Here is an 18,099-nt window from a genome sequence, read left to right on the forward strand (position 1 = left end):
TCTGAGGGATGGATCATTATTGGCTTTAACACTAGGAGGAGAAGCCCCCTACAGCTCCTCAACAGTGTACGTTTCTACTGAACCACAACTAAAATTTTTGAATAGAACTGGCACACTTCTGATTTATGAACCCCTTGAGAGAATGATCACCACTACAGCTCTGAAGATCTGATGCCGCTCTGAAGATCTGATGCCAATCTGAACTGTAAACTTGTGTCAACCTTCAGTTGTGCAAATTAAACTTACCAAATTTGGTGTACAAACTTTTGATATTTGCAAACACTTGTGGTGTAAAACTGCCTTGTTTCAGTATCCCTCTCCAGTGCCCTGCATTGGCAGCACCTCTATGCATGTGCATGGCATGGCCACCAATGTTCCCTCATTTTGAAATCTAGCTTTCACTTGATTGGTTCTCTGATCTCAATTCTGCCAACATACTGCAATGAATTGGGGATTGATACTTGGGGAGGGGTTAATCCTCCCTCAGGCATGTGGGACTATTCAAGTAATTTATTGTCTTGCCCATGATTCCTTTTGTACGTAGTCTGAGATTCGCTTACAATTTAAATTTCTAATAGCTGAGAATTTATAATTCTGCAGTTAATGACGTGGATTTAATCTACATCTTCCACTGGAACTGCCAGATGTTTATTTTAAAGCAACTATTGTATGGATGAATAAACAGGTGAATTCATAAGATGTGACAGTTAATTTAATAAAACAATGAGCAGCAAATACTCACAAGTTAGTGGTTGTGAAAATTTTAAAATGACTTGATGTGTATAAATTTAAATAGGGCACGACAGTGGTGGATCAAATAACAATCAAACTGCAGATGCTGGAAATCTGAAATTAAAAAGATGATACTGGAAACGGTCAGCATCTGTGGAAAGAGAAATAATCGTGGGCTGAAGGGCCTGTTTTGTGCTGTATGGTTCTAAATTAATTTGTGTTTTGGGTTTAAGGTCTTTTGCCGGAATTGAAAGAGGAAAAACAGTGTTCAGTTCTAGACAAGGTGTGGGATGGGTGAGTAGAGCAATGGCTTCCATTCCTGAGAACCGTTTGCAACCTGAACAGTTCGTGAGTTGGAAATGTGGCTGCAAACAGGAGCTCCCACACGGCAGATGTCTGCAGCCTTGCTGGTCTCCCAAATGCTTACTCGTATGTATGGGCTGTTCATAAGCTAGGGAGGACCTGTATCTCTGATGGGGTGAGACTAAAGGAGTGACCCTAAACTTCAGGACACCTGTCACTTTATTGCTCCATCCTGTCTGTGGCTTCCTGCACTGTCAGCTGGAGGAACAGCAGCTCATCTTCTGCCTGGACCTGTTGCAGCCTTCTGGAGTCCACACTGAATTCTTTTTGTCTGCATTAGAATTGGCCATTTCTGCCTGTCATCATTTAGCCTGACCTCCTGGGTATATCACACAGCTTTGCTATTAGTAACATGTGGACTAAGATGTATTCTGCTTGTAATTACTGAATTAACCCATTCAATCTCCTCCTACAAGAAGTGTTCCCTTTGATATATCAGACCTTTTTTTTACTGGCTTTGTTTTTGCATTCTTTCCAAATGCTCTTTCATAGCAGCATGAAATTATTTTGGAACTACTTCCTGTGGTACTAACTCTAGAGCAATCTCCAGCTGACAACCATCTCTCACCCTTGCAGCTATCCAAATGGGAGACTGTTCATAAACTTGGAGTCAGATTTGACCTTGTGCTGGTCTTTGGACCACAGATATTCCTCCACTAAGACCTTCATCTCTGTAACATCACCTAACTTCATCTTGTCTCAACTCTTAAATTAGAAACAGAAAATGCTGTCTGTGGGAAGAGAAAAAGTCAACATTTCAGGTTGAAGACCCTTCGTCAGAACTGGGAAGGAGCAAAAAGTTTTTAATTTGCAGGGAGGAGGGTGTCTCTCAGGATAAACTGCAAACAAGGTTATCAGGTCAATGAGTGAATGGGAGCAGTACACTGCATTTTCCAACTCCTACTTTCTTTTGTCAGAGTAGGATGATATGCCCTGTAGGTCAGGCTGGACATGTCCTCCACTTCCAGAGAGGCTGATGGAGTGAAAGGTGAGAACCAGGTGCATTCTATCTGTCCATTTGTATTCAACAGATTATTCTCCATAATTTCTGCCACCTTCAAAGAGATTCTACCACCAGACACATTTCAAATTGCGTTTGTCTACGGACCTGTGACATTAGGGCATTTTGTTATGTTAATGGTTCTAAGTAAGTACAAATGGATTCCCACGAAGCAAAACATTTTTGATGTAAAAACTGCAAGGTGCATTGAAGTTCATTATAAAACCCTGTGCTTTCTGTTATCTCTAATTAAAAAAGCAGTCACTTTGTTTCTGATGCACTTGTGCATTTTTTGATTAACTTAAATGACACATAATTCATTTTTGTTAATGCAGCCCATAATTTTACAAGGTCCAGTAACTTTTGTTTATTGCTCAGGGACAAGTTGCTGCAAAATAAAACCTATTGAATGTGAAGAGGTGTTTCCCTGATCCTGACACCACTGATTATTTTGGAATATGCAAAGAGCCCAGCATCAATCCTTTTGTAATGGAATATACAATATTCAAATAAGAGCTTGTATATTATTCTTCAGACACTAATTTTCATGCTATCAGATTGAAGCAGGAGCACTATGAATAAAGCATCAATTTTTGTTGGCAAATTATTAGCCTGTTTTGGTAGAAGTTTTTCAAGTCACGAGAAAAACGTCAACATATTATACACAAGTTTTACGAGAAAACACAATTAGGGCAAAGAAAAACAGGCAAAGTCATCATAGTGTGTATGTCTGTATGTAGTCATCACATCAATATGTAATGGGGGAATGTTACATAGGTCTATACATCTATTATACTAGAGAGACTAAATTTATACAAATAAGATGGACATAATTATGACATTGTGTAATATTATTCCCCAGTTGTAACAGCCACCACTGAATGAAATGCATGTTATTTTACTCCAGTAAGTCCATTCAGATGTGTTTATCATTTTCCCAACATTGTTGGTTTTCACTCGCAGAACTGTTTCCATGGGTAGACCTATATACCTTGAAACAAAACTCCTCACTTTGAGGGGTGAGTGAATTGACTGACGTGATGACACACATGACTAAAAGTACGTTGTATCAGAAATACACCCAAAATGTCCTATTGACAATTCTGATGGATGGAAAACCTTTTTAATTTCCAGTACATTACAGGTTAAGCAAAAGGTTTGATTCTTTGCTTGTCTGCAGATTTAGCCCTTAAAATAAACAAAGCTGCACTTTTCATAGACCTTTAACATAGAAAAATGTTCCATAGTGCTCAGCTTGGCACAATAGAGGCAAAATAGATTTTGGGTCTGATGAAAGAACCTTGGCTAAAGATAGGCATATTCAGGATCTTCAAGGAGAAGAGGAAAGTGCATGGATTTGGAGAGGGAGAATATATCCATGAATAATATCCATGGATAATCATTAACCTGAGTCCTTGATGTTCCTTTCAGGGGTGAACACCTCTCTCCAATGAAGCAATGCTTCCCTACTATGAGGTGGAATTAGCAACAGGAGTGGACTATTTTATCCTTAGTATTGTTAATACTTAGTGCCTTGCCTACTTAACTGCATTATTATCTTCTTTCTCCTCCCTCTCCCAACCCTTATCAGGACAGGACAAAGCAAGATGGAGATGTCTAAGATGTTGGCCAATTGTTAAGGCTTAGTCTGATTAGCCAGCTGTTTAATTAATCTGTGGGACAAAACTTGCATTGCCAATCTCAAGATGTTAGGAGGATTTTGTAGAATCACCTGGACTGGAATTGTATCAAAGGTACATCCATGTTTCTCTTTTATTTCTGTTATCTATCAATTGTTTATATCTCAGTGACCTGCTGAGCCACTTCAGATCTCATTAACAGTCAACCATAACTTTATTTCACCATTTACAATCTGGGGCAATAGAAACTAACCTGCTAAATTAAGTGCTATACTTAACAATTTAAATTGGAGTTCAATATTATTTTGAGTATTTATATTAATAGAATTCCTTGCAGCCCTCAATGCCAAAATCTTGAATAAATTAAAAATTAACAATTGTGCCACTGGAGAAGAAATGACTGTTTTAAGACATGTGATCTGAGCACTTATTGCTGGAGTTTGGGTCTACTGGCATGGATCTACAGTGAAACCAGAATGCATATACAGTGAAAAATTATGAATCCACTGTGAATGCTGATCCTGCTGAACTGGACAAGCAGGAACTTCATGTGGTTTGCAAAAAATGAATTAAACAGCAAGTGGGAGTTAAAATGTCTGTTGAACGGCCCCAGAACTTCTGTTCAAATAGTTAATATACTCCATTGTTGCAATTATTGATATATTTAGAGAGATTCTGTAAGGTAGGGAATAAAACATGTCTGGATGTTCGCAGTTGTGTACTGAAAATATTTTTGGCACAGGATAAATTAACAGTTCTTTCAGGAGAGACAGAAGGTGATTAATCAAAATATGAATAAATCCATGTTAACAAAAATTGTGCACTAGATTACTTCTACTAAGGACTTAGAATCAGTAGTAGTAGTACTAACACTTCCTGCAAGGTTAATTAGCATTCCCAGAGGTTGTGCCTGCAAAAATACACAATACATACACAGCCAACACTAACAGCAAATCAAGTCTGACAAATTTGTTTGAATTATTCAATAAAGTAAAATAGGTTTGAAATTATTGGAACTGAAGGTGATTAAGTGAACTCTTATATTTGGCAGAAAAATTGCAGTTTATGGGATTGGATGGAATTGGAATTTTGGATGGAATTGATTTATTATTGTTACTTGTACCGAGGTACAGTGAAAAACTTGTCTTGCATTACTGTTCATACAGATCAATTCATTACCCAGTGACAGTAGTTTCTCCGGCATTTCCTTAATACTAACCAAAACAATTTATATCTATCATCACAGAAGAAAATGCAAACATTGGTTTAGAGTGAAGGAGGGTGTAAAGAACTTAGCATTAATGAAAAGTAGCACAGAAGAGATTAAGTATAAGTTTGAAGGAGGTGGCAGTGGAGATAGTGGATGCATTGGTTGGCATCTTGCAAAATTCCACGGATTCTGAAATAGTATCCTCAGACTGGAAAGTAGTAAACACATCCCCACAATTTAAGAATGGATGGAGTCAGAAAGGAAGAAAACTATAGGGCAGTTAACTTGCCTTCATAGTAAAGAAAACGCCCAACTCCCTTGTTAAGGAAAGGGTAACAGGACACTTTAGAATGAGAGAGAAGATAATAACCCACTGCATTTTTAAAATATTCTTACGATAAGGAAGTAGATTCAATAAAAGCTTCCAAAATAAAATGGGAAATGTACTTAAAAGGAAAAATTTATAGGGCTCTGAGAATTTGAAGTCTTTGAAGGAATCCGTTGAGTGGTGATTCTTCAGCAACTTTCCACTCAACAATGTCCTTAAAATGTGGTAACAGAAGTAGGCCATTCAGCCCATTGAGCCTGTACTACTATTTGAATTCATGAACAACACACAAAATGCTGGAAGAACTCAGCAGGTCAGGACATCGATTGTCCACTTCCCTCCACACATGCTGCCTGGCCTGCTGAGTTCCTCCAGCATTTTGTGTGTTACTCCAGATTTCCAGCATCTGCAGTCTTTCTTGTGACTTTATTTAAGTTCATGGCTACTTTTATAACTTCATCCAAATGCACTGAACTGCAAAAAAACCATCAATCTTGTTTGAAATTATTAATGAAGCCAGAATCTACAGCACTGGGTTTTGTGACAGAGTTCCACACTTGTACCATCCTTTGCATGAAATTTACCTGAGTTAGGTCCTGAATGTTCCCTTGTCTTAAAACTTCCCAATCTGCAGTAAAAGTGACATTAATCTCAATCAAATCAGATCAGATATCTCAGATCAGATTTCTTTATTTGTCATGTACATCGAAACACACAGTGAAATGCATCTTTTGCATAGAGTGTTCATGGGGCAGCCCACAAGTGTCGCCACGCTTCTGGCGCCAACGTAGCATGCCCACAACTTCCTAACCCGTACGTCTTTGGAATGTGGGAGGAAACCGGAGCACCCGGAGGAAACCCACGCAGACACGGGGAGAACGTACAAACTCCTTACAGACGGTGGCCGGGATTGAACCCGGGTCGCTGGCACTGTAAAGCGTTACGCTAACCGCTACACTACCGTTGCTCTAGCATCTCTTAACCTAACTTTAGGCCAATTAAGACTGGAATATAAACATAGTTTATGTAATCTCTTCTCATATTCTAATCCCTGGAGTCCTGCTAATGGTCTGGTGAACCTGTGCTGCACTCCTTCCAAGACCATTATGTCCCTTCTATGATGTAGTTCCCAGAACTCTATGCAATCCTCTTGGTGAAGCCTAACCAAGGCTTGCCAAAACTTCCCCTTTATATTTTATACCAATTGGTATAAAGATTATCTTGATCATCAGGCTTTTTGGTACCAATTACATTTTAGTGATCTATGTAAGGGGCCTACTAAATTGTATTGGACATCCACTGTTTCATGGTTATCATTTAATTCTTCTCAGGTAGGCCCTCAGAATTGAGGATGATTTGATTCCATTCCAGTTCTGTGGGTTCTGAGGTGACTTTTTAAATTTTTTTTTTAATAGGGTTTTTATTATAGGGGTTAGATTTTATAAGGTTCTTTTTTAAGTTGTTTTATAAGTTTTTAATCGGAAATAGTGGGGGCTGGACCGCGCAGGTGCATGACGTTGGCGGGTAAGGCACGGGCAATTTAAAAAGCAAACCGCCATATTCAGCGGGCAGCGTCGGAGCGGGCAGCAGAGTGAGAGGGAGCAGAGTGGTCGGGCTTTGGCTTAAAGGGCTTAGGCATAAAGGAGCAAGGCAGGTGAGTAGCTGGTAGGTAGGTAAAGGTAAGGTTATCTGTTATAAATTTTTAAGTAGAAAAACTAGGGGGTAAAAAGAATTAGTTCAGATGGAGGATATGGCGGTGTGCTGCAGCTGCTTGATGTGGGAGCTAGTGGACCTTGCTGCGGTCCACGATGGCCACATCTGCAGTAAGTGCTTGAGGCTGGAGGAACTTAGGCTCACAATTGATGAGCTGGAGTTGCAGCTTCAAACACTGCGCAGCATCAGGGAGGGGGAGAGTTTTGTAGATACTGTACATAAGGAGACGGTCACCCCCCTTAGAGCAGGTCATTCTGGAGACCAGGAAGTAAATAGAATGGTGACTGTCAGGGGAAGGAAAAGGAAAAAGAAAACGAACAGGCAAATAGAGCAGAGGACCCCGGAGGCTGTTCCCCTCAGTAACAGGTTTTCTGCTTTGGAGGCTGTTGAGGGAGATGACCTGCCGGGGCCTAGCAGCAGTGGCCAGGTCTATGGCACTGGCACCGGTCCTGCTGCTCAGAAGGGAAGGGAGGAGAGGAGGAAGGCAGTAGTGATAGGGGACTCGACAGTCAGGAGGTTCTGTGGCAGTGAGCATGAATCCCGGATGGTATGTTGCCTCCTAGGTGCCAGGGTCCAGGATGTTACTGATGGGGTCCACAGGATCCTAGAGCGGGAGGGAGAACAGCCAGAAGTCGTGGTTCATGTTGGTACCAACGACATAGGTGGGAAGAGGAATGAGGTCCTGAAAAGTGAGTTTAGCGAGCTAGGCAGAAGGCTGAAGAACAGGACCTCAGGGGTAGCAATCTCGGGATTGCTGCCAGTGCCACGTGATAGTGAAGATAGGAATAGGAGGAGATGGCAAATAAATGCGTGGCTGAGAAGTTGGTGCTGGAGGGAGGGTTTTAGATTTTTGGATCATTGGGATCTCTTCTGGGGAAGGTGGGGCCTGTACAGAGAGGACGGGTTACACCCGAACCTGAGGGGGGGGGGGGGGGGGGCCAATATCCCTGCGGCCAGGTTTGCTAGGGTGGTTCAGGAGGGTTTAAACTAGATCGCGAGGGGGAAGGGGACCGGAGGAGTAGGTCAGAGGAAGAAAGGGATGGGGAAAAGTCAGATCTGACAGGTAGAGAGGCTTTGAGGAAGGAGAAGCAGAGTACAGGCTATAAAAGTAGTAAGGTGGATGGGCTGAAGTGCATTTAGCCGCTACAGTACGCCCCTCTGTATCTGATTGGCTCAGTACCAATAACTCAGCTACAACACATTTGGTGAAGTGGAAAATGGATGTGATGTTGTTGCAGCCAATGGTCCAACCGCAACAGGGCAAAGCTGGTGGAAAGTGGGTCGGAGTTGAACTGGACTATCAATTTGGTGACATCTTTTTGGGAGGAGAAGGAATAGGAGGGAAATGTGTTTTGGAAAGTGGATTTAACTCCTGGAACAGCACCTCAGCCTGGGATTGCAGGGACCCTATGGTCAACACCCAAGGAGAGACTCCAAGTCTGGGATTTGGGCAAAAAAGTGAAGTCACGTCTGATTCAGACTCATCACCCTGTGCTTTGACAGTTATTATACTGTGCAAGGTGTAAGTGTTGTCTTTGCAATTAAAATTTTGAATAAAACTATATATACCTTTCACCAATTTTCAATACTATGACTCTGATAAAGGTGTAAATTCAGCATAACTAATGCATCCTCGCTCTGATATCTGGGAGGGGTATGGTCAGTAAGTAGCTGTTTGACAGCCTTTTGTTGACAGTTCTATGGCCAGAAGTCAATATTTAGCATATTACATAGTTTCTAGATCTTTAAAAAAGGATAAAATATTGCAGCTGCTAAAAGTCTGAAATAAAAACAGTCAATGCTGTAAATACTCAGCAAATCAGACTTCAGTTAATATTTCAGGCCAAAAGACCTTCCATCAGAAGTTACCTACTTGTTCTTGAGTACAATGAGATGGGCTCTTCACCTCACCATCTACCTCATTATGACCTTGCACATTATTGTCTACCTGCACGGCACTTTCTCCGGAGCTGTCACACTTTATTCTGCATTCTGTATTGTTTTTACCTTGTACTACCTCAACGCACTGTGTAATGCATTGATCTGTATGAACAGTATGCAAGACAAGTTCTTCACTGTAGCTCAGTACATGTGACAGTAATAAACCAATTTAATTTTATCTAAGCTAGCATCCCACATTCCTCAGACTGTTGGTCACGTGGTTAGTTTTACTGGATGGTTGTATTGTGCCACAATGTTGAAGGATGAACCTGGAAAATCATCTTTATTGTCAGGTGAAAGAGAAAGGTTGTCGATTGCACTATTTTGTGCTGATTGCTGATCATTTGCTTATGACGTCTTAAATAATTGTTCGTAACCTGCCTTTTGATTTGTTAGAAGGCAAGTTCAATCTCAAGCTAAAAGTGATATACTGTACACTGGTCAACCAACATACAAATACATGGGTTCATTATTAAATTATTCATAATGTATTGCAGATATACTGTATGGGTATAAACCATTTCACAGGAGACACAAGATTCATAGTGACATGAATTCAGTAGAATAAATTAAATAAAATACATAAATAAAATACTGGTAATATTAGCGCATCAAATCTAATCGTGACATTTATTATTGTAATCCATGTCTAGAAACCAGGAAGCCTTTGTACACTTCCTTGTCAATATTCCCAGACCAGTTTTGACTGCCATGCATAGGAAGTAATCAGCTGCTTGCTGCAGAATGTTCACTGGGTGCATCGCATCCTTGAGTTCTTCACCCAAGTATCCATGGTTCACCTGTAACATTGTCAGTAGACCACAGGAGACCCCCACGTCACAGGAGGGTTGTGTTCCTAGAAAACGGTACATATCATGATTTTCCGTTACGCAAAGCCACATTACCTGCGCTTACGTCAAGAAACTCAAGTTGAAAAAAATAAATTTTGTGTTGCCTTATTTACTTTTTTCCCATATAAATTCCATGAGAGGGAATTTTATTCCACATCTCAATTTTTTGGGTAGTGATTTGTGAATTCTGTAAAGGCAACTTTCCATAACCCAAATGGCCATAACGTGGGGGTCACCTGCAATTCAGTGCAGAGTATATTAAGCCCAACAAGAATTAAGGGCTCATTTATTTCAAGCAGGAATTGCCTGCCAGAAGAGAGAAGCAGGAATTCTCATGCCGAACTCATGGGCATTTAAGTCAATTGTTGCCGAAGGAAAACTTGAGACATTCTTGACTTATATTCTTTCAGTTATCCCACTGGATAAACTTACTGGCCATTAAAAGTACAAAAATAGTAATTTTAGAAACTCCAACAATAACAGATTTATATAGCTCCTTTAATGTAGTAAAAATGCCTTAGGACACAATGGCTTAAGATAGGCGACCAAAGTTTTCTCAAAAGTGGTAGGTTTTAAGGAGAGTCTTAAAAGAGGAAAAGAAATGGAAAGGGTTAGAGAGAAATTCAGCAATCTGAGCCTTGGGCAAGGTCAGGAAAGACACAGACACTAACAATGAAAATAATAAAATTAGGAATGTGTAAGAGCCCAGAATTAGAGCAGGGAGATTTGTAGGGTTGGAGGACACAGTAATAGGAAGAGGAAAGACCATAGTTAAAATTCTCATACTTACTTTCCATTTTCACCGAGGCAGTTAGACAAGGAGCCAATGTGTCATGGTGACTGGGGTGCAAGCTATGATATGGGTAATAGAATTTTGGATGGCTTATTCAGTGATTGTTGCAAGGAACTTGACTCAATGTCTCAGTTTGTAGCAGGTCTGATGACAATGACTTTACACTTCCCACTACTTAATTTGGAGGAAATGTTTGTTCCTTCAAGACTGGATGTCAGACAAGGAATTTGGCAAATTAGAGGGAACAAGGGAGGCAGGATTTGTGTGGAACCTTGACAACATATTTGTGAACACTGAGTGAAAAAATTTTAAAAACAAATGATATTTAAATACGTGTCTTCATGGAATAACTTACAAGGTGCAATAGTAGCATAAACAGCAGATGCTTTGATCTTCCACCTGAGATAACAGAATTCTGAACACAATGCTGATGAGATTTTCTTTTGCAATATCCTGTCTGATAGTTTTAAGTAAAATATAAGTTTTGAGATCTAAAGGAAATAATCATAAACTAAAATTTACTACATAGTAGAATTTTTAAAAAGAAAACAGTACTTAACTACAAGGAAACTAAGTTTACAAGTGACTCAAGGGTAGGCTTTGAAAAGTTATAATAATATTTAAAATGATTAATATTTGCCTCTTTCCCAGGGCAACAATGCTCAATACAAGAGGGCATGGCTTTAAAGTAATGGGTGGGAAGTTCAAGGGAGATATCAGAGGGAGGTTTTTTACCCAGAGAGTGGTTGGGGCATGGAATGCGCTGTCTGGGGCGGTGGTGGAGGCAGGTACATTGGTCAAATTCAAGAGATTACTAGATAAGCATATGGAGGAATTTAAAATAGAGGGATATGTGGGAGGAAGGGGTTAGGTAGTCTTAGGCGAGGTTTAAAGGTCAGTACAACATTGTGGGCCGAAGGGCCTGTATTGTGCCCTTTCTATGTTGGAATGTGATTATTATGAAACTTTCAGCCGCATCCAAACTTTAAACTTGTTAATTTTGGACTTCACCAAATACATTTTTACATTAGTACATATGAAATGGACAGGGTTCCATTTGCCTGACTAGGGATAGTTGATTTGCCACACTAAATTTAAATTTAAAAAACAGATATTCCACATAGTGCTATTCTGCAGAGTGGTGATCCAATATGGCATTCTTGGCCTGGTGAAAAATATTTTTGTTGAAAAATAATAATACACATCAAAAAATAAAGTTGTCAAAACATACCAGTTTACCAAATACATTGAGACCACTTGCTGATTGTAGCCATTGTTTGCATTTGCTCAGCCAATGAGAGCGCAATGGAGCTGGGCAATGACTGTGGAGTATGTAATGATCCCTTTTAGAGATGATTCAATTAGCACTCCTGTTCCCAGGGAACAAAACCTGAATGTTAATTAAGGTACCAGTGTATTTTTTCTTTATACCCTAGGTATTATGAAAATTTGTAAAGTTGGATTTATACTTCAGAAGTTAGTATCCAGTATAACTCAAGGAACATGTTTGCCCTCCATGTTATAGCTGCACAATTCCAGGTGTGAAATGTTCTGCTATCATTGATTTCATTTCCTCATAAAATTGTGGGTGGACAATTTTATTTAGTGCTTGAAGTTCTACCATTCAGGCTAAATACAGAAGCCAAGATGAAATTTTTTGCAAACTTGGTTTGAAACTATAGTCTCATATTTTCTTAATGAAACAATACTTTCCATTAATTAAAAATTTATATAACATAGGAAACTTAAGAAAAATTACTAATAAGGTAAATCAGTTTTTCTATCTAAAGTCACCAAACCATTCACAGAAACTGTATAAAAATCATTAAACTTCATTCTCAGCTAATTCTATTCTGTACAATAAATAGAATAATGAATAGAGTTTATTTCTTGCAAATTGTCCCTGTTACTAATCAAGTCCACCATACCAATTGGAACATAGTTTAAATCAATGAGCCCCATTATAACATTTAAAATAAGAAAGAATAGTCACTGACATAGAAAGTCATTTCCCGCTATAAACTCTTCTGACTCTCAATTCCATTAACCCCATTTGTTCTGGAAACAATTTGAATTGTTTTTGAATCTTTTGAATCCACTTTGCTGAACAGCATGTCCCAGTAATTTAGCCCATATTTTTATTGTTCCTCTCAAAATAGTTAACCCTTGTATGCCATTAGGACTTAAAAAAAATAATTAGAAAGTTCCGTAAGCATTCCAAAGCACATTACCATTCTTATAGATGCTGTCATAATGCCTTACAAGAATTAACTTTTTTCAGTGGGGAACAATTAATGCTAGGTCAAATCTTCATTTTAAAGTTGAGACTTAAAGACCTTTGTTAACGGAAGGTATTGAGGAATAAGAGGCTAACACAGGTATACGGCAAAGCTGCAGTAATCCACAATGCAGTGGTGCAGAAATTCCGACAGTTCAGCCTTTGGCTCAAAGGAGATATTTCCCCATGTTCCCTTGAAACTCACTGGTGCTCCAATTCCTGTGCACCCTTTAAACTTATTGGGTTTACTGGAAAATTTATTACAATACTGTATAACATCAGAAAAAAAAGTGAATTCGAAGTGTATTGGGGTATTAATAGGAATAACATCCAATCTACCAGTCCGGCACCACCAAAGTCCTGAGCCTGCTGGATCAACAGTTTTACTGGACAGGTACGTGGATAGGAAAGGTTTAGAGGGATACGGGCCAAATGCGGGCAAATGGGCATCTTGGTCAGCATGGACCAGTTGTGCCGAAGGGCCTGTTTCCATGCTGTATGACTCTATGTCATCCCCAGATTACAGCAGGGTTCAATTCCTGTGAAACGTTTGTAACCTGAACAGTTCGCATGTCAGAATGTGGCCACAAACCAAGTTCCAAGGCCCCACAGCAGCCAGTAAATCCATCCCGCCAGTCTCCCAAATGTTCATTTATAGATACGGGTTATACACAAGTCGAGCATTCATAAGCTGGGGAGGACCTGTATTTATTGAATGGCACAACAGACACCCAAGGGCTAACTAGCCTGCCGACAACCTCATTTTTTTTTAATCCTTAACCAGAAATTCATTGCAATCTGGATGTTAATATGTCACCCACCTCAGGCTGTATTCTGTCATTGTTACCTCATTTGGTCACAGATTTTGATATTTGATAAATTGACTAGTGACCAGATTCTAACAATCCTCAGTTGGTGCACATACTCACTGTATCTTAGGTTGTCAGAATTGAAGACATAAACTTATCTTGCTTTATTTGTCTTTTTGCCAAAAATATTACAACCATAACAAAATAAAACTATTAAAATTGTGCCGAATTGCTCTAAAACCATTTCTGCCTTTCAGAACAGATAATAGCTCAGCGAAAAAGTATTTGAGTAGATCATGACCAAACTATAAGATTCTGCAAATTTGGAATTTTCTATCATTTTTAATACACTGTAAATGTGTTAAACTAAAGTGTGCAATAAATATTAGAGATAATGTTGCTGAAGTTATGCAGATGTCATAGAAAATAGGAACAGGACCAGGTCATTTGAACTTTCAAGCCTGCTCCACCATTCAATATGATCATGGCTGATCATTCAAATTCAATATCCTGTTCCAGCTTTCTCCCCATTTTTCTTGATCCTTCCAGCCCCAAGAACAATATCTAACTCCTATTGAGTATATTTATAGGGTAAGGTATCTTTATTGGTCACATGTACATCGAAACACACAGTGAAATGCATCTTTTGCGCAGTGTTCGGGGGGCAGCCCACAAGTGTTGTCACGCTTCCGGCGCCAACATAGCATGCCCACAACTTCCTAACCCGTACATCTTTGGAATGTGGGAGGAAACCGGAGCACCTGGAGGAAACCCACGCAGACACAGGGAGAATGTACAAACTCCTTACAGGCAGCAGCCGGAACTGTACCCGGGTCGCTGGCGCTGTAATAGTGTTACGCTAACCGCTACACTGCCATGTTGGCTTCAAATGCTTTCTGTAATGATTGAATTGTACAGGTTCACCACTCACTGAGAGAAGACATTTCTCCTCTTCATAGTCTGATCCTTCGACCACAACCCCTGGTCCTGGATTCCCCTACTATCATAAACATCCTTTCTGCTTCTGCTCTGTTCGAATTTTGTAGGTTTCCACATATCTCTATAAAATGTCATTTTTATTTGCTGTATATTTTGCTTTTGAATCACATTTAATAGATGTTGATTATTTACTGATTTTAATACAAAGTTCTGAAAATAAAACAAAATTCTTGTTTTATTATATTTCCATGTGCATTAGTGTGGAGTATCCAGTACTCCCTATAGTCCCCTCTTGAAAATATTTTGTCCAAGTGGTCATTATTAATGCATGATGCTTAATACAAGGCAGACTATTTGACCAAGGAGGGCATCAGAACTTAACAAAGAGCTATTCTTACCCAATTTACAAGTACGTCCATTCAATTAGTAGTAATTTCAGTGCTCCTGCCACCGTACATCTAACCAGACGAATGAAGGGCCCCAGACTTGAACTGTTAACTATTTCACTTTTCAGAGATGTTGCCTGACCGGGCTGAATTTTTCCAGCAATTTCTGCTTTTTTTTTCAGATTTTTGGCATCTGAATCTTTTTTGATTTGTTGTTGAACTCACTGCTACTTCTCTTCCAGGAATGAAATGTTGAAGACATTCTCCTGTGGTCTCTGGCTGGATTTCTGTCCATCCGTTTATGCCTTGTTCACCCACAGTGATTTCTCGTTCCCTTCTACAGGTTTAGATGGGGTGTTGACCAAGACCCACATATCCACAGCCACATATCTTTCCTTAGTAACAGTCTCAGCCCCAACTCATCCCACCCAAATTCCACCATTCGCAATTCGGACCGACCCAGGTATGTTCAACCTATTCTGATGAAACATGAGCAACAGATAAGTTTGTTGCTCCAGATTCCAGCATCTGGAGTCTTTTCCGTCTTCTTTCTGTTGAAATGTGAACTTGGTTCTCCCTCCACAGACACTCTCCGACCTGCTGAGTCTTTCCAGCACGGTTCTGATTTTATCTCAGATTTCCAGCATCTGCAGCCCCTCATATCTCTCTGATGAAACATGAACTTGGCTCTCCCTCCATAGATGTTGCCTGGCCTACTTAATCTTTCCAGCATGTTTCTGATTTTCTCTCTTATATTTCCAGCATCTTCTCTGATAACATGTAAACTTGGTTCTCCCTCCACAGACGCTACCCGACCTGCTGAGCTTTTCCAGCATGTTTCCGATTTTATCTCAGATTTCCAGCATCTGCAGTTTCTCGTGTCTCTCTGATGAAACGTGAACTTAGTTCTCCCTCCACAGATACTGCCTGACCTGTGTGAAACGTGCACTTGGTTCTCCCTCCACAGACGCTGCCCGACCTGCTGAGCTTTTTCCAGCGTGTTTCCCATTTTATCTCAGATTTCCGGCATCTGCAGACCCTCGTATCTTTCTGATGAAACGAGAACTTGGTCCTCCCGCCACAGACGCTGCCCGACCTGCTGAGCTTTTTCCAGCGTGTTTCCCATTTTATCTCAGATTTCCGGCATCTGCAGTCCCTCGTATCTTTCTGATGAAACGAGAACTTGGTCCTCCCACCACAGACGCTGCCCGACCTACTGAGCTTTTTGCAGCGTGTTTCCCATTTTATCTCAGATTTCCAGCATCTGCAGTTTTTCGTGTCTCTCTGATGAAACATGAACTTAGTTCTCCCTCCACAGATACTGCCTGACCTGTGTGAAACGTGCACTCGGTTCTCCCTCCACAGACGCTGCCCGACCTGCTGAGCTTTTTCCGGCGTGTTTCCCATTTTATCTCAGATTTCCGGCATCTGCAGACCCTCGTATCTTTCTGATGAAACGAGAACTTGGTCCTCCCGCCACAGACGCTGCCCGACCTGCTGAGCTTTTTCCAGCGTGTTTCCCATTTTATCTCAGATTTCCGGCATCTGCAGTCCCTCGTATCTTTCTGATGAAACGAGAACTTGGTCCTCCCGCCACAGACGCTGCCCGACCTGCTGAGCTTTTTGCAGCGTGTTTCCCATTTTATCTCAGATTTCCAGCATCTGCAGTTTTTCGTGTCTCTCTGATGAAACATGAACTTAGTTCTCCCTCCACAGACGCTGCCCGACCTGCTGAGCTTTTTCCCGCGTGTTTCCCATTTTATCTCAGATTTCCGGCATCTGCAGACCCTCGTATCTTTCTGATGAAACGAGAACTTGGTCCTCCCGCCACAGACGCTGCCCGACCTGCTGAGCTTTTTCCAGCGTGTTTCCCATTTTATCTCAGATTTCCGGCATCTGCAGTCCCTCGTATCTTTCTGATGAAACGAGAACTTGGTCCTCCCGCCACAGACGCTGCCCGACCTGCTGAGCTTTTTGCAGCGTGTTTCCCATTTTATCTCAGATTTCCAGCATCTGCAGTTTTTCGTGTCTCTCTGATGAAACATGAACTTAGTTCTCCCTCCACAGATACTGCCTGACCTGTGTGAAACGTGCACTCGGTTCTCCCTCCACAGACGCTGCCCGACCTGCTGAGCTTTTTCCGGCGTGTTTCCCATTTTATCTCAGATTTCCGGCATCTGCAGACCCTCGTATCTTTCTGATGAAACGAGAACTTGGTCCTCCCGCCACAGACGCTGCCCGACCTGCTGACTCTTTCCAGCGTGTTTCCGATTTCACTGCTCTGCTTTTCCCTCCCAAATATTGGGCTTCCCCTTTTCCCATCTTCAGTCCTGACCCGCCTGCTTTTCTCCGCGGCCGCTGCCTGGCCTGCTGGGTTCCTCCAGCACCATCGTGTTTTTCATTCTTTCCGATTTTAGTGCCGACCACCAGCTTCCGCGGTCTGCCGCATCCACTCTCCGACGAAAGGTGAGCCCGGCTCTCCCACCGCCGACGCTGCCCGACCAGCCGAGTCGTTCCAGCACGCCTCTGATTTTATCTCGGGACGTCCGGCATCTGCCGCGTTCCCCTGACATCCCGCCTCAGCTCTCGGGCATCCCTCCGGGTTCAGTCCAGACGTGACGGGACCGGGCTGACGGAGGTTCCCGCAGGCCGGATCGCCGTTCCCCCGGCTCCGGCCGTGCGGACACCGGCGGCCCCTCGGGGGGGGGGGGGGGTGGTGTCCGTCCCGCCCGGTCCCGCCCGGTCCCGCCCTGACCCCTGACCCGGCGGCGGATGGCCGGTGCCTATTGTTGTGCGGCGGCGACGTCACTGAGCCCCCCCCCTCCTCCTCCTCCTCCTCTCTCTCCCGGTCTGAGGGGGGGGGAAAGGGGGAGAGGAGGGGAGGGAGTGAGTGTGTGAGGGGAGGAGAGAGGAGGGAGGGAGGGAGTGTGTGAGGGGAGGAGAGAGGAGGGAGGGAAGGAGTGAGTGAGGGGAGGAGAGAGGAGGGAGGGAGGGAGTGAGTGAGGGGAGGAGAGAGGAGGGAGGGAGGGAGTGTGTGAGGGGTGTGTGAGGGAGGGAGGGAGGCGGAGGCAGCACGGCCGGCGCGGGAGGGGGGGGTGGGGAGGAGGAGGAGCGGC

At 42.0% G+C, this 18,099-nt stretch overlaps 1 protein-coding gene across 19 annotated transcripts; it reads right to left on the reverse strand.

The window, feature by feature from the left end:
- Positions 1 to 9,530: 9,530 nt before the first annotated feature.
- LOC127582658 (uncharacterized) lies at positions 9,531 to 17,969 on the reverse strand. 19 transcript variants are annotated; one of them, XR_007958144.1, is made up of 3 exons: positions 16,361 to 17,959; positions 14,996 to 16,196; positions 9,531 to 9,783 (listed from the first exon to the last, which is right to left on the reverse strand). XR_007958144.1 is itself a non-coding variant. In XM_052038157.1 (3 exons), exons 1-3 carry the CDS (start codon positions 17,137 to 17,139, stop codon positions 15,830 to 15,832), a joined length of 1,029 nt encoding a protein of 342 aa, XP_051894117.1. In that variant the 5' UTR covers positions 17,140 to 17,964; the 3' UTR covers positions 14,238 to 15,829. The 19 variants fall into 19 exon arrangements, 15 of the variants coding, with proteins under 15 accessions (XP_051894117.1, XP_051894125.1, XP_051894123.1 ...); XM_052038157.1 differs by lacking the exon at positions 9,531 to 9,783 and having other exon boundaries at positions 14,238 to 16,196; positions 16,361 to 16,477; positions 16,595 to 17,964; XM_052038165.1 differs by lacking the exon at positions 9,531 to 9,783 and having other exon boundaries at positions 14,238 to 16,196; positions 16,361 to 16,594; positions 16,829 to 17,963.
- Positions 17,970 to 18,099: the final 130 nt, after the last annotated feature.

The sequence above is a fragment of the Pristis pectinata genome, chromosome 24, assembly GCF_009764475.1.
Source record: "Pristis pectinata isolate sPriPec2 chromosome 24, sPriPec2.1.pri, whole genome shotgun sequence".
NCBI lineage: Eukaryota > Metazoa > Chordata > Chondrichthyes > Rhinopristiformes > Pristidae > Pristis > Pristis pectinata.